This window comes from Pygocentrus nattereri, chromosome 24 (assembly GCF_015220715.1).
Source record: "Pygocentrus nattereri isolate fPygNat1 chromosome 24, fPygNat1.pri, whole genome shotgun sequence".
NCBI classification, from domain to species: Eukaryota; Metazoa; Chordata; class Actinopteri; order Characiformes; family Serrasalmidae; genus Pygocentrus; species Pygocentrus nattereri.
The window spans coordinates 23,057,540-23,078,775 of NC_051234.1; the positions used below are offsets into that span (position 1 = coordinate 23,057,540).

The 21,236-nt window shown below is 38.3% G+C and overlaps 1 protein-coding gene across 4 annotated transcripts; it reads left to right on the plus strand.

Annotated features, from left to right (window-relative positions):
- Positions 1–47: 47 nt before the first annotated feature.
- hhatlb (hedgehog acyltransferase like, b) lies at positions 48–20,088 on the plus strand. Of its 4 annotated transcripts, none has more exons than XM_017716161.2 (15): positions 48–636; positions 2,265–2,288; positions 2,870–3,067; positions 3,157–3,175; positions 4,842–4,948; positions 10,092–10,159; positions 10,274–10,387; positions 11,121–11,315; positions 12,319–12,528; positions 14,901–15,072; positions 16,377–16,521; positions 16,620–16,655; positions 16,813–17,014; positions 17,841–17,982; positions 19,579–20,088. In XM_017716161.2, coding segments are annotated over exons 3-15 (1,632 nt in total). In that variant the 5' UTR covers positions 48–636; positions 2,265–2,288; positions 2,870–3,066; the 3' UTR covers positions 19,800–20,088. The 4 variants fall into 4 exon arrangements, with proteins under 4 accessions (XP_017571650.1, XP_037390052.1, XP_037390051.1 ...); XM_037534155.1 differs by having other exon boundaries at positions 15,042–15,072; XM_037534156.1 differs by lacking the exon at positions 2,870–3,067 and having other exon boundaries at positions 376–636.
- Positions 20,089–21,236: the final 1,148 nt, after the last annotated feature.

Here is a 21,236-nt window from a genome sequence, read left to right on the forward strand (position 1 = left end):
GTGTGTGTGTGTACATGCTTGAATTTTGTATTATGGCACACATGCAGAGTACTGAACATTGTACATGATACTGTGAGAAAAGTCAAGTCCAGCATTGGTTTAATTTTCAGTCAAACATTAAGTTATTAATCTTTCAATGTCACGTAAAGACAAAGTATGTTAACATAAAATAGGGGGGGGGGCAATGAAAGGGTCGTGTCTGACTTGCATGGTAATGTACATATTAGACATCCATTAATTTACACTGGTTTATGATAACGTATTTAAGTCAGTATGTAACTACTACAAAAATAGTGAGGCATGTGTGGCTCTGCAGTTGTACAGTTAACTTGGGGTGATGTGGAAATACAGTGGATTAATTGTCTGACTTTGTAAAGGTTATAAAAAACCTGAACAATGATATTCTGTCAAATTTATTCTTCATATTTTTGTATGTCCTTTTGTCAATATTGAGTAATGTAAGGGTTTTTATCTCACACTGGGGACAGGCAGAAACTGATACCCCACTTTCAGAGAAGACAAGCCATGCTTGTTTCTTTTCGTTGCTCAAGCTTACTGAGTATCTAAACAATGAACAAAGCTGTCATTCTCCAAACAGTGCCTGCCCTTTTCAGACCGACCAGAAACGACATCCAGGTAAGTTGTTTTATTTGTTTTTAAAGCTGATTTCACACATTAAACTACTTATTCTTAGAGTCTAATGAGTCCATGCTTCATCTCTTTATCATACCTTGTATATTACAATTCTCAATTCCAAAAAATTTTAGAACTGCATATGAAATAAAAAAAGAAAGCAAATTCTGTTTGACCTGTATTAAAAACTGTACAAAAGCATATTTAACGTTTCACCTTCTGAATTTTTTTATTTTGGTAAATATATGCTCACCCCAAATTTGATGCCTGCAACATGTTTCAATATAGTTGAAGTATGTTTAGAACTATTTCACCTCCACCCCCCCCTCTTTTTTTTTTTTTTTTTTTTTTTTTTTTTTTTTAAAAGAACTTCTTATTTCCTTTTTGTCAAGTGGAGTTATCTTCAAAAACACAGCACAGGGCTCAGAGGTTTATGTCCTGGAGGCAGTCAATGGATTTTGGCATCCTCTCATTGTCCATAAACAATTCCTCAGGGATCAATAACCAAATTATTCCATAAACATAAAAGAATCAAATAGATGTTTCAGATTAAATCACACAGTGCTTTTCTTTACATGAAGAAAAAAGAAAAAAAATCTAATAAATACATTTACTTGTGTATACATACATACAGAGGGAATTGTTTAAATGACATCTGTTGAAAACGTGATTACTGAGGACCATTTAGTCAAGAATACATCTGATCTCAATTGTAATTTCGCAGTTATACTTTCCCTATAGTAAACATTCTTAAACGTCTTCTTAGCAATTAGTAGAAGGACTCTCAGTAATGATGTCTGATTACTATTTCCTCTGTTTTCTGGTAATATTCCTAATAAAAAACAAGATGGTTCTAAGGGCAACTCTATATTTAGGCATTTTTTTTATTTCATTTTGTATGTTTTGCCAGTATTCTGATAACTTTGGACAGTCCCAAAATATGTGTGTATGGTCTCCTACCAGGCCACAGCCCCTCCAGCACCAATCAGAGGTGCCGTTAAACTTTGATGTGACAAGAGGAGTTCTGAAACATCTCATCTTAACTTTCCATTCGAATTCCTTCCAAATTGCGCTACTAGTTGTTCTAAATCCCTCTCTACATGATAATTCCCACTTTTTGTCAGAAATGATGGTTTTCTCTTTAATGTCTAAGCTGTTATCCACTAATTCTCCTTGTAATATCTTATATATGTGTGATATAATCTTTTTAATTGTCCCTTTAATTGTTAACATAAAGTGTTCTATATTGGATGGAAAATTACATAATTTGTCCCATTCTTTGTGTGTCTTTAAATAATGCCTCAGCTGCAGGTATTTAAGTAAGTAATTTGCTGGAAGGTTGTATTTATGTTGAATCTGCTCAAAGGACATCAGGTTAAATAATTGACCATACATGATTAAACCTTTTTCTTCCCATTTTTTAAACCCTATTTCTAGCTGAGATGGAAGAAAATCACTTCACCTCCCATTTTAACATTACTTAATAATCATTTGGGGACTGAAAACACCAATTAATCCAGTTTAGAAAGTTTTATTGCCATTTTCCATTATACAAATCTGCAGCTTTATAGCCATACATGGCCTTGGTTGATGTATTTTGTGCTTCACAATATGCTGCATGTTTTCAATAGGAGGCGGATCTGGACTGCGAACAGGTTAGTGTAGCACCTCAACTTTCCGGTTACACGTGCAGAATATTGCCTGGCATTGGTATGCAGAAATAAGCAGGGACATTCCTGAAGAAGATGTCATCTAGAAGGCAGCATGTGTTGCTCTGAAATAGTAAATATCTTCCAGCGTTTATTGTGCCTTCACAGATGGCCACACATGGGCTTTACCTTTATGCTGGTTGCCCCTGTCCAAGTTTTTTTTGCAATATGCTGTAAGCATCGATTTGCAAATGTGCATATAATTTTGTTTTTGTCTAAAAACAGGTCTGTTTTAGCGTTCTGGAAATGAGGCATGCCGTTTTATAGCAGTATGAGTAATTTAATGTTAAGTTAATGTAAGTTGTATTATGTTTGTATGCACTGTTTTTGAAAAAAATGCATCCCTGCTGATAAAACCCATATAAACCAGTAAGTGTTTCTGTTGGATCCTGATGGTTTTGTAATGTGTTTTGGCTTTTTTTAATGGGTTAATATCACAATGTAAAGGATACTAATGGTTTAATATGTCACGAATGGCTGCTTCTAAGTACTTTTTCAGCAGGAATGAATTACTTTCAAACCTACAGGTCAACGCTCAACAGTATTGCAGGCTTGATCATTTGTGAAGAGTGGTGCTGCGGGCCTATCCCACCAGTTCTGCCCACTTTTGGAGCCCCACCCCCTTCACCTTTAACTGTCCGCAACTGCCCAGCTGGCAGCCTGGAGGTTCCATTGCTTTCAGCACCAGTTCTCGTTCTAGAGAGTTTTCAGCTGCACTTTTAAAAGTGATTATTCTTTGACTACATTAGTATTCTACTCTCTACTGTTATTCTAAAGGGATCTGACTGATTTAAGCTCCTTTTCTGCTTTGCAGTGGCTGTGCTGCACTCAAGGTTAGTAGCAGGTGTCACTAGGAACCATTTGACAGCTGCTTGCAGTGCATGGTGACCTAATTTCATCAAAAAATCACAGAAAACTGTCCAACTAACAGCACTTACTGATACTCACCTGCGTAGTGCATGTACCCTCAAAAATTCACAAAACTCATTCTCTAAACAGTTACATGACTTGAAGTAGTGAATCAAATAACAAAATGAATGAAAAAACACACCAGAATGCTCTTATGTGATGCTCGGAACACAATTGAGAGGAGAGAAATAGCCCGGTTAAAAATAGCGAGGCCTGCTGCGCAGTGTAAATGCTCCAGCTCACATTCTGCTGGAAACTTTTGCCCTCGCTCGATTGAAAATGTTGGGGGACGTTGAACACGTTCCAATCAGATACTAACCTGGAAGACTCACCATTAGAACAGTGTACCATTTAAAACATCCTCATGTAGAAATCTAACCTTGACACGCCCCTTTCTTTAATGTCCTGCTACCAATTTTTCCTGACATTACATTATAAACGTTTTACATTAAAAATACACAGGTGTGTTGTATTAAGGTAAAGAGCATTATAGGAGCAAAAGTGTGTTTCTATAAAAAGAAAGAAAAGTTCAGTGTTTTCATTTAAAAAATATCCTGTGGGCAATCTAATGTGGTGACTACATTAACAAGTTAACTTGTGAAGCAAGTGAAAATTAGTTAACACTTAAATAAGGCACATTTCTGCAAATTGTATTTTCAAATTGTAACGTTAATTTTAATTAATTGTGGCATAATGTTTGCACATTTATATTTTTTACAACATGTTAAATATGTGCATTAAAACATGCAGGGTTGTGTTCTCTGTGAAGGAACATGTTTACTTGCTTCCATGTTTTAAAAAAAAAAAAAAAAGGTAACCAGGGTGCCAAAACCTTTGCACAGAGCTGTACAGAACAGGCATGATAACCTGAATGAACTGATTAATTAATATCTGATAAATATGCTGGGTTTGGTAAAGTAAGATGCAGGAGAGGCTATGATTCTGCTGTAAATAATGCTTTTTTTTATTGGCACAAAAAAGGCAAAAGGGCAAAAAGGCACCTAACCTCACACTAACGCAATGGAGGGAGGTCACCATTAGCCACAGGCTTCCACCTCATGATGGCCAACTGCTAAAACACAAAATGCCCACACGGCCAAACACAATAAAACACTAATGGATCAAAACAGAAAAACATCTTTAAACTAACAAAGAAGGACATTAACAGCATATATGTCCCTTTCTATGGGGAGTATGTGCCACCTTTGAGCCTCTTAGCATAGCCCTCTGCATGGCCATGCCTCCACAGCACTACCCAGCAAGGGGACACTACAGTATTTCACAGAATATAGTGTCAACTTTGTTAAATTCATTTTTAAAAACCTACATGTATTCTTACCTATGATTTTGATGATTTTGTCTTTTTTGACACTCAGCCCACCAGAAGAATTCCACTTTGGCTTCCCAAGACAAAAAAATGTACATTGTTACACTTCTGTTATGCTGCAAATATGTTGCATCGTAGTGCAAAAAACAATATTTTATTGAAAAAATTGTGAATCATTACACCCCCAGCATCTTCACCAATGCTTTTGACTAAAATACACTTTTTTAAGATTTCTTTTGTTGTGCTGTGCTTTGCTTTTACAGGATGGGGGTGAAAGCAGCTCTACCCAAGTATGAGCTCTACTGTTACTATGTCGTGCTGTCCATGGCCATGCTCTGGGCTGCCAGCTGGATTTTGGAGGTGTCCAGCTGTAAGTGTGAATGGACACGCACATCCTGAGGTGACATTAAACGGTGCTCACAACTCAGCATGTTGCTGCACCTGCCACTGGTTCTTTTTTAAGAGCAGCTATCTGAGCTGAAGGGCCTACTGTAGTGCCTACATCTGTTTTCACGTGAGATTTTGCCAAGATGGAAGAACTAGTATAGTTAGCATTAATAGCATTAGCCTCCACACAGAACAAAAACATATAAATAAAAATGTCTTAGTACCAAAATGCTAAATGTAGAAATATACATGTGCATATATATTTCTACACATCTAAAATATATGCTCATGTATTCCAAGCAAAGAAGAATACATGTGTATATATATTGGATTTAGACATCCAAAATATATGGATATATTATTAGACAGTGTAGTAATTAACATTCTTGTTTATCATGTGGTAAACTAGAGTATAAGCCCAGGGCCTTGTGTCATTTTATACCTAAACATATGCCAATACATTTGACATATAGGTAAATATGTTAAAATATACGCTCATGTATTTATATTAGGGGCAGTTTCTCAGACCCAGACTAGGCACAATCTTACACTATCACGCTGACGAATCTAGAGAAAACCAGATTTTGCTGGTAACTGGTTTCAGATGCTTTAAGCTGGTCTTTGGTGGTGAAGCAGGTTAACCAGCTCAACTATATGAAAACAATATTGCTGGACAACTAGCTGATTAAGGTGGTATACTAGCATAAGGCTTGTTTTAGATGGTCGACCAGCATGACTGGTTTGACCTTCTTAGCTGGTCATGCTGGACTACCAGCTAAACCATCAAATTCAAACCAAAACATACCTATCACAGGTCAACCAGCTGTTGACAAGCTGTTTGTTTCCAGCAAACCACCATTAATGTTACAATTTAGTCCCAGAATAAGCCCAATCACATCCCCACAAAACCAGGCCTTAGTGTTTCTTCTCTAATCCTGCCCCCTCCACAGTTCAGCTGCACTGTGTCCCTCTGCATGCACAGCTATTTATTTCTCTCCACTGTTGCCCCTATTCAGGAGGGCACACAAAGTTAGTGTATTGTCTGAGGGAAAGGGCAGAGAGCAGTGGGCCGGGACCAGCTGCTGAGAGCTATGCCGACAACGCAGCATGGATCATATGTCAGTATTAATACACTGGAGACAGGAAGAAAAATAGGATGGTGAGGCTGTTCGTTTGTTAGGTTTGTCCAACACAAAAGACTCGCAACCAAAGGCAAACGCAAAGCATACTGAAGGCTGAATAATATTAAGATGATTCTTTTATTTTATATATCGCTGATGTCTGAACAATACCTTGCATTTCCATTTTTGTTGTTTTTCAGTTTTTGTCATAATTTGAAAATCCCTGTTGGTTTTTACATTTTGTGTGGATTTAATGATAAACGGACCAAAAGAAATGGCCTAAAATGACTTGGAAAGATGTCTGGTTCCATTGACTTACATAAAAAGTAAAGTTTATATATATATATATATATATATATATATATATATATATATATATATATATATATATATATATATATATATATATATATATATATATATATATTAAAAAAATCAGTACTCAGCATAAATGAGTACACCCCCTTTGAAGAGTAAGATTTTAATCAATATCTCAAGAACAGCAAGATTTTGACAAGATTGAGTTTCATAAAATATTTGTTTCACGTATATCCATGTAAATAAGGTTACTAATATAACTTAGATTGCAAAATCTTCAGTTTTACTCAAATTAGTTGATGCAAAAATGAATGAGCTACCTGAGGACTGGGAAACTACAGCTAAGGTGGTGAGAGAAACTGGCAAAAATGTGTTGGGTGTTTTGTCTGGTCAGAGGAAAGAAGACAGGGAAAGTTGGTGGTGGAATGAGGAAGTCCAGGAGAGTATTCAGAAGAAGAAGGCAGCTAAGAAAAAGTGGGGTAACCAGAGAGATGAAGGAAGTAGGCAGGAGTACTGTGAGGCTAGTCGCATAGCGAAAAGAATGGTGGCAAAGGCAAAGGCTCAGGCCTATGATGAGCTGTATGAGAGGCTAGACAGTAAAAAAGGAGTAAAGGACTTGTATCGTTTGGCTAAACAGAGAGATAGAGCTGGAAAGGATGTACAGCAGGTTAGGCTGATAAAGGATAGAGAGGGAAATGTACTAGTGAGCGAACAGAGTGTTGAGTAGATGGAAGGAGTACTTTGAAGAACTAATGAATGAGGAAAACGAGCGAGAGAGGAGGACAACGTGGGGAGAGATAGTGGATCAGGAAGTGCAGAGAATTAGTAAGGTGGAAGTGAGGGCAGCTTTAAAAAGGATGAAGAATGGAAAGGCAGTTGGTCCAGATGACATACCTGTGGAGGTATGGAGATGTTCAGGAGAGAAGGCAGTGGACTTTTTAACCAGGTTGTTTAACAAAATCCTGGAGAGTGAGAGGATGCCTGATGAGTGGAGAAGCAGTGTACTGGTCCCCATTTTTAAGAACAAGGGTGATGTGCAGAGCTGCAGTAACTACAGAGGTATAAAGTTGATGAGCCACACCATGAAGGTATGGGAAAGAGTTCTTGAAGCAAGGCTAAAGCGAGAGGTTCAGATCAGTGAGCAGCAGTTTGGTTTCATGCCCAGAAAGAGTACCACAGATGCAATTTTTGCATTGAGAGTGTTGGTAGAGAAGTACAGAGAAGGTCAGAAGGAGCAACATTGTGTCTTTGTGGATCTAGAGAAGGCATATGATAGGGTGCCAAGAGAGGAACTGTGGTACTGTATGAGGAAGTCAGGTGTAGCTGAAAAGTATGTTAGGGTGGTGCAGGACATGTATGAGGATAGTGAGACAGTGGTGAGGTGTGCAGTTGGAGTGACAAATGGTTTCAAGGTGAAGGTAGGGTTACATCAGGGATCAGCTTTGAGCCCCTTCTTGTTTGCGATGGTGATGGAAAGGTTGACAGATGAGGTCAGGCAGGAGGCTCCATGGACCATGATGTTTGCAGATGACATTGTAATCTGTGGTGAGAGTAGAGAGCAGGTGGAAGAGAATCTGGAGTGGTGGAGGTTTGCACTGGAGAGGAATGAAGGTCAGTAGAGACAAGATGGAATACATGTGTGTGAATGAGCGGGAGGCAGGTGGAAAGGTAAAGATGCAAGGAGTAGAGGTCGTAAATGTGGATGACTTCAAATATCTTGGGTCAACCATCCAGAGCAATGGACAGTGTAGAAAAGAGGTGAAGAAGAGGGTGCAGGTAGGATGGAGTGGGTGGAGATGGGTGTCAGGGCTGATGTGTGACAGAAGGATAGCAGCAAGAGTGAAAGGGAAGGTTTACAAGACAGTGTGTCCTGCTATGATGTATGGTTTGGAGACTGTGGCTCTGTCTAAAAGACAGGAGGCTGAGCTGGAGGTGGCGGAGATGAAGATGCTGAGATTTTCGTTGGGAGTGACAAGGATGGACAAGATTAGAAATGAGCAGATCAGAGGGACAGTGAAGGTGGAGCAGTTTGGAGATAAAGCCAGAGAGGCCAGGTTGAGATGGTTTGGACATGTGTTGAGGAGGAATAGTGGACATATTGGTCAAAGAATGTTGGAGATGGAGCTGCCAGGTAGAAGGAGAAGAGGTAGACCTCAGAGGTTTATGGATGTAGTGAAGGTGGACATGGAGATGGTTGGTATAAAAGTAGAGGAGGCAGTGGATAGGGCAAGATGGAGGCAGATGATCCGCTGTGGCGACCCCTAAAGGGAGCAGCCGAAAGAAGAAGAAGAAGTTGATGCAAAAATGAATACATTCCTCAACAAAAACTACTACATCTAGTTTTTTGTATGACCTCCGTGAATTTTAAGCACAGCACCAAGTCTTCTAGGCACAGAATGAACAAGCTGGTGACATATTGAAACATCAATCTTTTTCCATTCTTCAAGAATGACCTCTTTTAGAGCCTGGATTCTGGATGGAGAGTGATGCTCAACTTGTCTCTTCAGAATTTCCCATAGGTGTTAGTTTGGGTTCAGATCAGGAGGCATACTGAATCACTCTCACCCTGTTCTCCTTCAGAAATGCAACAGTGGCCTTAAACGTGTGTTTTGGGTCATTGTTATGCTGGAAAAGTGCATGATAACCAAGGGCATGGAGTGATGGTAGCATATTCTCTTTCAATATAGAGCAGTACATCTGTGAATTCATGATACAGTTTCACTGTAGGCACCATGCATTTTACTTTGTACTTCTCACCTTTGTATTATTTATTTAGTATTTTGTAGTATAGTATTCCACAGAAAATGTTGATTCTGAAAGGAAACTAGGAGTTGGAGTGTACTCATTTATGCTGAGTACTATATATATATATATATATATATATATATATATATATATATATATATATATATATATATATATATATATATATATATATATATATATATATATATATATATATATATATATTCACTGATATCTTCCTAAGTTTCTTTTTAAATTTGTTCTTGAGAAAGGTCCTGAGAAAGAGTCGTCAGATTCATGGCATATTCTTAAACTGCAGACTTGTTCACACCTTTGTGCTCTTGAGTGTGCATATATTCTGTTCTTACCTAAGAACAAATACAAATAAGAGAACATTGTGGAATGTGAGTATCTTTGAAAAAACTGCGTAAGTGGGTTTAAAAAGAAATTTCTTCTTATGAATGGTACATAAGACCCATTGTTTTACCTAAACACATTCACTGAAAAATTAAGATTAAGAGACCCTTATTAGTCCCACAACGGGGAAATTTCACCTGCGCATTTAACGCATCCGTGAAGTGAAACACCACATACACACTAGTGAGCACACACACACACTTGCCCAGAGGGCAGCCCAATCCACAGCATCCGGGGAGCAGTTGGGGGTTAGGCGTCTTGCTCAAGGACACCTCAGTCACGTGCTGTCTGCTCTGGGGATCGAACCGGCGACCTTCCGGTCACAAGGCTCCCTAGGTTCCCCATCCTCCAGGCCATGACTGCCCCCCAAAAACCTGTTGTGTTACATAGTAATCTATAGTACTACCTTACTACCTGTGTACTACCTTAAAAGTTCATAACTATCCAAATTCATCTAAAAGATTCTACAACTCTTTGCTGAATTAACAAGTCTATGACAAGTCTACGTTACTGTTCCCTGTTAAGCAAATGCAAACCGCAAGTCCTTCAAGTCCAACATCCAGCCGGGATGGTACTATTTCAGCAGGAAAATGGTGAGATATAATCAAAAAGCACCCTTGTGTCTAAAAACTTTTTTCACTGCTTTAATATAAATGTTATAATGGCTAACATGGCTAAAGTTAAGTCTCCTCTGTACATCCCTGTAGGACACGGCTGATTTGGAGTGGATGATGTGGTTCTCCACGTTCCGCGAGCACATCGTCTTCGCTCTGTCTGGTCATGTCATATTTGCCAAAATTTGCTCCATGCTGGCTCCACAGGTGGGTTTCGATGGTTAATACACTGTTTTCAGGTTACTCTTTGCACTTAGTAACCTAGATGAGTTGAGACAGGCCCCTTACATTAACTAGGACACGGTTGTATCTCTGTAGTTGAAATGTTGTGGTGGTGTTGAGCTGCTAGCGAGTAATGAGGGGTGAAGGAGGGAGGTATGAAAATGGTTCAGTCCAAATAGACGGATATAATTTAATATCAGAATATTAAAAAAAACAGTTTAAACAAAATAAAAACCATTCTGGAAGTGTTGACCTTCTTGCTTACCTTCAAAAACACAAATCCAGGCAGCATTTTTGTAAATGATACACATTTCCATCAACATATATTCAACTGAGGGAACTACAGTACAGGTGGAAGTGGCATTTTATTGCTATTGTGAAAATGAGATGCAGTTGGAAAGCCTTCCTGTTTGCACGCCCTTACTGGTCTGTAGTTCCAATAGACAACAGTATTTCAGCTGCATATATTTTGGAATGATATGATAAATTCTCAACTATTTTAATAACAGTATGTGCAATATGAAGTCACTGGCTTTCCACTTTTGGTCAGATTGGATAGACATCTACTAGATATTTGTCCACTCCAATTTTCACCTCTAGCAGTCTTACAAGTGTATTTCAAGGGGCAATGCTAAAGAGCAGCTAAAGAAATTCCCAGAAATGTAAGACCTACATGACCCAAAGCACATTCTCACATGTCCCCTTTCTCCTCTGACAGTATCGCTCACTGGTCTACATGGTGTATGGTCTGCTGGCTGTACTGACCAGTATGGGCTGGACATACGTCACCCTCATCCTCTCCCACTGCGTGCTGCTCTACAGCATCTCTCTGGTCAAACTCCGTTGGCTCTGCTTCGCTGCTGGACTCACCACGCTAGCCACATTTAAAATGGAGCCATTTGTTTCCTGGCAGGTATAAACAGGGAATAGCAAAACACCTTTAAATCATTTTCCGCCCAGACTTATATCTTAAATTAGTCTGCTTCAGTGTTTGTTCTTACAACAGTTAGTGTTTAGGTGCCACTTATTCCTAGAAAAAATCCATGTCAGTATCAGTTTACTTGGCGAGTAAGGAAAAGGTCAATCTAGTGTCAATAGATTGAATGTAGTGGTACTTGGTAACTTTACCTAAGTTACACCTTGAACAGTGAAGAATTAGATACATTTTTGTCATGTTTCCGAAGACAGAGGACAACTCCTACTGCACCATTGAGTACCATTAGGTTATGTTGGTGCTAATATTAAGCATGTTCCTTCAAAATCTGAACCTTTAGGAATGAAAGGAATGATTCACCAAAGTTTACACTTTTCCACTTATTTTAATGCAGACATATAAGGCCACGTCCACTTTCAAAAGCCTCTATATCTCAGAAATGAATGATACCAGCCTATGTTTTATTTTCTATCTACAAGGAAAGGTGACATTATTTCCTGCTTAAATCAATTACAAACATTTTGCATTTTATCATCTGACATAGATGTGTCAATTTGAGGTTCAGTGCAACTAGTAGTAAAAACAAACACAGAATTACTGTACAAACCATAAAATTTTGTGATTTATCACCTTATTGAACTCTAAAACATTCTGGTTTGCTTTCTGGCGCACTTACTGGTCATGTAGTGGTACTTGGTAACTTTACCTAAGTTACACCCTGAACAGTGAAGAATTAGATTTTTCTCATGTTTTTTAAGACAGAGGACAACTCTTACTGCACTATTGAGTAGCATTAGGTTATGTTGGTGCTAATGTTAAGCATGTTCCATCAAAACCTGAACCTTTATTGCTGGACCAGTGGTCAATAAAAAGGATAGTTTAAGTTTTCTGGTATCAAAGGTTCCAGTACTTTGTGCAGTGGAAAAACATCCATAGTGAATTTTAAGTATGGGACCCGTCAGATGATTTCACTGTCCTACAGGCGGGGTTTGTGACCGGCTCCTTCGAGCTCCGTCCTGTGCTGTTCTACGGGGGCTGTGGCTTCACCATCATGCGCTGTATGAGCTTCGCTCTGGAGAATTGTGAGAAGAAAGAGGGCAGCTACAGCATCCTAGAGCTTCTCAAGTACAACTTCTACCTCCCTTTCTTCTACTTCGGACCTGTCATGACTTTTGATAAATTCTACAAACAGGTATGGAAGCTGTCAGCAATTCAGTGCTCATAGTAGTAAGTCATCATACTTACACACTTACTGACTGCACTGGAAAGAGTATTCCATTGAACTGACTTGATTCAGTTGTGTTCATGATTTCCAGATGAATAACATACATTGATCAGCCATAATATTATGACTTAATTAAGATCTAATTTTATCCGTTCCACTTACCACAGTGGAGCACTTTGTAGTTCTACAGTTACAAACTGCAGTCCATCTGTTTCTCTGCATACTTTGTTTGTTATACTTTTTGGTGGTGGTGTGTTAAACACTTCAGTGTCACTGCTGGACTGAGAATAGCCCACTGAATTAAATTATACAGCCAGCAACATCCTGTGGGCAACATATTGTGACCACTGATGAAGGACCAACACAGACTGTGCAGCAACAGATAAGCTGCTGCCTTTGACTTGTCTGAAGTGTCTAGTAGAGTGGACAGTGAGTGAACACAGTCTTTAAAAACTCCACCAGCACTGCTGTGTCTGATCCACTCGAACCTGCACAACACAAACTAACACACCACCACTACGTCAGTATTATTGCGCTGCTGAGAATGATCCACCCCCAACGTCCTGTGGGGGCCCTGACAATCGAAGAACACGGCTGTTAAAATGGAGAATGAGTGTAGAAATGAGGTGGTGGTTTTCATGTTATGGCTGATTGGTGATTAGTTGAATGACTGCCCAAAATAAGTAAACTGATAACAAAATTGTGCTAATGTATTGTATTAATGTGGAAATTGTGTACATATTTGAATCAAGTCATTGCATCACTTTTTTCTATGCAAAATGACTCAGGATTTCTCTGCTCAGAAAAGGCCTAAAATGCTCTAGTTTTCTTTTACACCAGAGGGCGCTGTAGATTATGTATTATGAACAACTGCATGTAGCCAAAAAAAACCCTACACATATTTATATTTTACTAAGCACTGCATAAAATGCATAGTAAAACATAGTTAATTGAATGTCTCCCATTATGTCATTATCTTGTTTTTTTATATTAATATATATTGAGTTAAAATATAATTATAGCTTTTCATAGCCTTTTTAAAGGTGCCATAGAAAGCAAGTATTCAGTATTTTAAGTTGTTTTCTGATGTCTACAAAGAAGGTATGTTGGGGTGAAAAATGCCCAGATGTTATGTTGAGATCACAAGATTGTTACATTTATTATTTCAAAATAACAATCCAGAAAATGATAGCAACTGCTCATGGCCACTCTACACTTCCATAGTTATGTAATTTGTTGTAACCTGTTATTTTATGGTTTACAGCCAGGCACCGTGATGGCTCACACAGAAGGAACATGTGGAATAGACTCAGGCAGGAAAAAAAAAATGAACCTTTGTGTAAATAAGCTTGGTCGTCATACTATTTAGTTAGTTATACTAGTTAGTTGGAGCTTGGTAGTAGTTAACTTTACCTAAATTTGCTACTTGCTTTCAATATCGACAGCAACACATAGTTGTTACCTCCACTACAAAACTTTAAATTTAAGATGATCTGGCTTTAACAGTCAAAAAGTGGATCAAATCACACAGCATGACTACCTACTTGCACGTTATTGTTGGGGTTATGGTGCTAATAAAGCTGAAATTGCCCCTCACTCAGTCTCTTCTGGGTCAAACACTGAGTGAAGTTGCTCACTGTTGTCCGAGGTTTGAGAAAGTGTCCAGAGTGAAATGCAAACTTTGAATGAATTTGTCTGGGATCCTGTTAAAGGTGTAGAAGCTGAAGTTGGCTTCCTGTTCACCAGCTTGCGAATTTTCCATTCCGCCTTAAATGGAACCACAATTACCTTATTGCACTGTACATTCTAGCCAACTTCAGCCTCAGTTAAAGATGAACATCAGCCATTCCCACTGACAGTTCGGTTCCTCAGGAAATGCAGACATGAAAAATGCAGACATCCCTTCACAGATTGGAACACTGTGCAATTTCTGCAAATAGTCTGCCATTTTCATTGCTGCTGCTCTGTTGATGTTGTTTCCCACAGGGCTAGAACATGGGCTGGTGTATGTAAATTTTTTGGGTTTTAATATTAACGAGTCAAGACTGATATGTAACAGCTTATGATTTTGGAATCAGCCCTATGTGTCAGTTCCATGTACCAAACTCTCTGTATAAATATGCAAGTGCAAGTACAGTTTTTCATTCTGGCCACCTTATGTCACTCCTTAATCTATTTTACACTCATGACTCATGGGGTTGTGACAATTACTTGATAATATACTTCAGCCATTGGCCTACGTTAGAGCACTACCCTGACTGAGATACAGCAATAGCAAGTAAACAAGTAAATTACATTGTTTTATAATTGAATCATGGCTGTTGTCTGCTCCCCTGAAGGCCAATAATCCTGACCTGAACAGAAAAGAGAGAGAGATGTGGAACATTTTCATCCAGGCCTTGTTGCACCTGGGGGTGATCATTATTGTTGCTTTGATCTTTCACTTCATGTACATTCTGACCATTCCCAATGACATGAAGCTGCTGAAACACCTCTCAGACTGGGCCATTGGTAAGTGGATGTGTGTGGTTTGTTTATTTTTCTATGCATACAGAAAATTCACAGAAAACACAAAAATATTCTGACATTGCATGAAAACCAGAGGTCTAAAAAGTGCTTTTTTCAGTGCTCAGCTAGCTATTGTATTAGCTATATAAGGGTTTTGATTACATTGAGAAAAGTATTGTCTTGAACTGACTTGACTCAAATGTGTACATAATTTCCATGAGTAAAGTGCATTATATCAATGCATTGACCACCTAGCAAAATTGTGATAGTTATATATTTATTGAATGTGGTAATCATGTATACATTTAGATCAATTCAGTGCATCAGTTTTTCTGTCTAGGCAAAATTATCTATAGAATTTTTGTAGATTATGTTCTAACCACAGTCTTCTGAAGTGACTGCATAATACAGGGTGAGTCAAAATCACAGGACACCATTTTATTTCAGAAACGAAAGTGAAAATTACATATCTGAATACCCCAGCAAGTAATGGGGGAGGGGGCCTATCTTTTTGGCTGTGTTCGGAACATGGCCGTCATCTTGAAAGCCGCCGTATTGGATCAAAGGCAAGTTTTCTAACGAGAAGGTGGTCATGTAGCATATCACGGAAGACCAGAATTGTCTCAGAAATCGATTGCCGGAATCAGATTTGCAATACCATTTGTGGTTCAAAAGTTATCAACCCAGAAAGTTGCAACAACAACTGGGAATGCTGCCTGTGATGCACAGCTATTTGACGTGTTCAATGTGCTGTCCCTGGTGCTGAACACAGAGCTGAAGGCGCAGGATCCAATCGTTATGAACATACATGAGAATCTCTGAAGAAATGCTGTCACAGGTCTCCACGATGCGGTGCTGAAGGTGGTGTTTGTAGCGGATTTTCTCAGCATACACAATTTGTTTGAGATTACCCCAGAGAAAAAAGTCAATAACACAATAAAAAATAAAACGGTGTCCTGTGAGTTTTGACTCACCCTGTATATGCATATTATTATTACATTATTACATACACATAATGGACACATGCATGACCCCATATCTTGATATTGTATAAAAACAAGCCAGTAAAATATGTGCATATGTTTCATAATGGTATATGTAATCATCTTTAACCCCTTTAAACAGCAGGCTTGTTTTACAGTTATTCATCTTAGCATTTAATTGCAGCTAATTTGTGAGTTCTGTAGTTAGAAGAGTTATGAGAGCGAGGGATTAAAGTGTGGGCCTATGTACAGGCCCTGAAAGTTTTAGGGGTTAATGTAAGCATCTATCTAAGCGGCACTGCTTCCTTTTATCTCTCCTACCAGCTGGTTTGGCCTACTTGAATCTGGTGTATGACTGGGTAAAAGCAGCCGTGCTGTTTGGGGTGATAAACACAATTTCTCGTCTGGACCATCTGGATCCCCCTAAACCTCCCAAATGCATCACAATGCTTTATGTCTTCTCTGAGACGTGAGTACACTTTGTTATTTTTCTTCATTTAATGAATTTGTTTAACGCGTTGTAGATGCAATGATACAATGAACCATGTCTTTGTGCTCTTCCTAAAGACACTTTGACAGAGGAATCAATGACTGGCTCTGCAAGTAAGTTCCATCAAGTGTTTTTTCCATCAGAAACACTAAATTGTGCAGGCCTGCAACATGCACGATGAATTAGAGAATTATTTTTTGTGTTGTACGAATCACTGTCATGATATTCCAGTGTGCAGAACTATCAGTCAGGTATGTGGTAACTTTGCAGATATGTGTATAACTACCTTGGTGGGAAACATGAGAATGTATTGGACGAGCTGATTGCCTCTCTTTGCACTTTCGGAGTCACTGCTCTGTGGCTGGGGCCCGGCTGGGTGGTTCTCATATGGGCTTTCTTGAACTGCTTTGGGCTGAACTTTGAGTTATGGACGGCCATGTTTTTCAAGATGGAGCCTTTTGTTTCAATTGAGGTAAGAAAACAGAAGAGCTGCAGTAAGAAAAGACTAGACAGGTAAGATGTTGACCCTGAACACATATGTAATACAGGAGTTCTTTTTAAATCCAATGAAAAATCTGTCTATCTGTCTATCTGTCTATCTGTCTATCTGTCTATCTGTCTATCTGTCTATCTGTCTGTGTGTAAGTTCTTATGCATAATAAAATGTCCCATATATATGTATGTATAAGGTGCGCTGTATGTATTATAGATTTGTATGTATCAAGAAGGCAGTTTTTTTCCAGTAGGATACTAGCATTACTGCTACTGAATGCTGAAAGGTTGGTGAGCTGTCTTGGCTCATGAGTTGCTGACACTTGTTGACATGACCAATAAAAATAAAGCCTTTAAGTCCTACAGATGGAATTGAAAAGCGTTAAAGAAATAACAGCATTTTGTAGTCCTTCTCTGTTGAAAATAGGACAAGTGTCTGTTAAAATAATAACCATTTACAATTTAGAATTTTAAACAGAAGCTCCATTGGTACTCGATCAATTTACACTACTGTGAGCATCCCCTAGTGCAGGGGTGCTCAATCCTGGTGATGGAGAAATCTACCACCCTGCAGAGATAAGCTTCAACTCAAACACACAAGAAGGCCTGCAGGGGGCATCTGGGCATTAGAGCTGAGAGTGCTGGACCTCGGTAGATCTCCAGGACCAGGATCGAGCGCTCCCGCTGTAGTGCATGAAAAGACAATCAGATTTACGCCCTCTGGAGGTTAAGATTAATCATCGCTATTTGAACCTCTGAATGCATTAGATGCATCTCAAAAGATCTATATTCTTTCCCCCCTCTAGATGGCGATGTCTGAATCCATGTCCCGCAGGATTAGAGCCGTGTTCAATACCTTCAACTTCTGGTGTATTGTCCTCTACAACATCCTGGCCCTCAACAGTCTTGACTTTGCTAAACTTGTTGCCAAAAGAATGCTGCTGAAAGGTAAAGAGTGGAGTCAGTTTTACAAAGTCAGTGCACTACCTTACTAGAGATGTCTTGAAATGAACATTTACATTTTACATTTATGGCATTTTGCTGACGCTCTTATCCAGAGCGACTTACAATTAGATCATTTTACACAGGAAGGCAAAGGTGGTGTTAGGAGTCTTGCCCAAGGACCCTTATTGGTATAGTGTAGGGTGCTTGCCCTGCTGGGGGATTGAACCCCAGTCTACAGCGTAGAAGGCAGAGGTGTTAACTAACACTGCACTAACCAACCACCGTGAGAAAGGTTGTTCTTGAATATTTGGGAGCCCTAAACATCATTAAAGGAGAGATTGCTGTGACTGATCTGACTTAAACTGACCAAAAGAGTCCAAGTGGTATTTGATGTTGTAACTAATTAACTATTTTTTTTTTTTGGTAGATCTATGCCCATTCCACATTGGGGCATGAACATGTTTACCACTGTTTATCACTTTTTCTTTTAACAACAGTAAAGTAATTAATGAACAATAACAGTAATCATTTAGGCACTGAATATACAAATTAATCCTGTTTTGGAAGAGCAATTTTTTGCCATCCTTCCATTAGACAAGTCTTCAACTGCATAAGTGTACAGGACCTTTGTTGTCATATTATGCACTTCATAATGGGCCACATATTTTCACTGGGAGACGGGTCTGGGCTGTAGACAGGCCAGTCTAGTGTCTGCATCTCTGATTATGTGGCCATGCTGTTGTAACACATTCAGGATGTTTCTTGGTGATGCCATAAAAAGCATGAATGCCCCTGAAAAACAAGTTATTTAAAATAGCATACGTTGCTCCAAAATGTGTATATATCTTTTAGCTCATTGCCTTCTTTGATGTGCAAGTTACTCAAGGTAAGGGTAGTAGAACAACCCAATACCTTGATCCTGACTTTTGAACTTTACACTGGTAACAATCTGAATGTTCTTTTTCATTGTTGGATTTACAAATCATTGCTTTTCTATGTTTATTTTGGCATTGATGTTTGTAAATAAAAGGAAAGATAATACATTGCGTTTATAAGTAGAATTTTGATTTCTCTTTCTTGATCTTTGTAAAATAAGAAAACTTTTTTCTGATATCATGATGGACACAAACAGAATAAACTACAAAACAGGTCCCTAAATGACTCCTTATACAACGTATAGCAAGAAAGAGCTCTGAATATCACATACTACATTACATTCCTGGGCAAAAAAAAGTAGGCCACCAAGCCCAAAATATGTTTTTTTTTACTGTCCTAGTCAGAGTCCAGATTTGAATCCTATATTTGGAATATTTGGATCTCACATTAAACACAAACTAGCTGGGCAATGTTTTTTATTAATGCTAAGTATAAAAACACTGACTCAACTTTCTGATTTACACACAAATCTTCACCATTTAAAGAAATCAAAGGGAAATGCCCTCCCATATACTTTATTAATTTGTTTAATGATTTGTTGTTAAGACATTAATAGCTCAATATTTTGTCTTTTGGGCTTAGCCCATTTTTTGCCCAGGAGTATATCACCACATAGTCTCATTTGTCTCTAATACACAATACTACCCTTTTCTATTCATACAGGTTTCCCTCTGTCCACTATTACTGTGATGTTTGTGACCTACTGCTTGGTGCAGATAATTAAAGAGAAAGAAAGAAGGCAGGCTCTGATTGATGACCCGGATCCAATCCCACCTCCTGCCCCCGTCCCCCCACCTACCACCACTATTGCCTCCACCCTGGCTGCCCAGATGGATGCCTCAGCCCCTCAGCCCATGGACCCCAATAAGGAAAAGGCAGAGTAGGGGGATGTTTTTGCAAAAGATCAAATATTTTAGTCAAAATTTACCAGAAAATGTTTTAAAAGGAAACATCAGTGTTTTTACACTTTCCACACATATTGCCATCTTTCTGAGATTTTACATGATCAGTGATAATCTAAGTCTAATGTATGTTATATAGAAAAAAGTACAACGGTACAATTTACACACAATGTAGACAAACCTAAATTTACTGCAATAGCACAAATCATTTGAATTTTCATTATCTGTAAATTTCCTCTTATTTTGCTTTAACACAGGGTGAAATAAAAGACTGAATAAAAGTTTTAAAGTTTCTAGAATTTGCAATGTCATAATTTGTGATAATGCATGAACATGCTGTTCATCACAATTTTCAGCACCAGCTGTTTCAATTTTTAATCACTTACTTTTTATAGCATTTATAGTGTTTTTTTATAGTCTTTATAGTGTTTTCTGTGTTAAATAAAGTTAGCTATGAAAACTTGGACACCTCTACATAAGTTAGCATGAGCAAACGTTGACAGAACCAACATGACTGAAGCCTGCTTTGATTAAAAGGGAAATTGAACTAATTTGTTACATTTTCTTCATAATAAAATGGTTAAGAAGTAAACACTCATTAGTCATTCAGAGTGATTTGATATGAAATAGTTTATTGTGGAGAAACATGCTGAATCAGAAAGTTCTTGCTTGAAATGGGTATGAATACCTGCCTGATTTCACATTAAAATTTTGGCCTAAAACATTTTTTTGAAGAAAATTCATGGCAGAGATTCAGGCAGCTGTGAGGCAAAATGTTTCCCCCTTTCAGATTTACCACTAATTTACCATTGCCAGCATCTAAAAGTTGAGAAGATACATATAGGTTTTCTGGTCAGTTTGGACAGTAAATAAAATGACTGTTTACATTGTGGACAAATGTGACCTCTCGTTCCTATCCACACTTCTAAAAAGAAATCCAAGTCAATAAGTTTCTCTACGGTGAACCATTTCACCTCAAACCATTCTGAATCATTACTCAGTTTTAATTAGGTAGATTTTTTTTTTCTCAATCAAGGAGATTCCCCATTAAGAGAAACACAGCCATCTGTCTGCTGTCATTTCTTGTTCTTGGAGCTGATGGTGTCTAACATTTTCTGCCTTTGACACACTGCAGCTTAAATTAAACTTAAAGACTAGATAAATCTGTGTGATTCATGTTGATGACTCTTCTTGTTCTCCTTTCTGCTGTGGAGTATTTCTGTAGACTTACATGACTTACACGGCATCTTGGTTCATGTTCAACAGCTGCTCTGGGAAAAAAATGCTCCATAATCTTTTATTATTTTGAACTAGGATCAAGATGGCCTGGGGGCAAGACCTCCATTTCTTATGTTGTAATATTTTAGGTTTTATTTTCTTGTAAACCAACTAAACTGAAGAGTTCAGTCTAAAAATTCA

Bases quoted from the DNA above. Each gene is read 5' to 3' on its own strand.
- hhatlb (XM_017716161.2), top strand. The intron at 10,388-11,120 runs GTGGGTTTCGAT...CTCCTCTGACAG, and splicing joins GCTCCATGCTGGCTCCACAG to TATCGCTCACTGGTCTACAT. The intron at 17,983-19,578 runs GTAAAGAGTGGA...CTATTCATACAG, and splicing joins CAAAAGAATGCTGCTGAAAG to GTTTCCCTCTGTCCACTATT.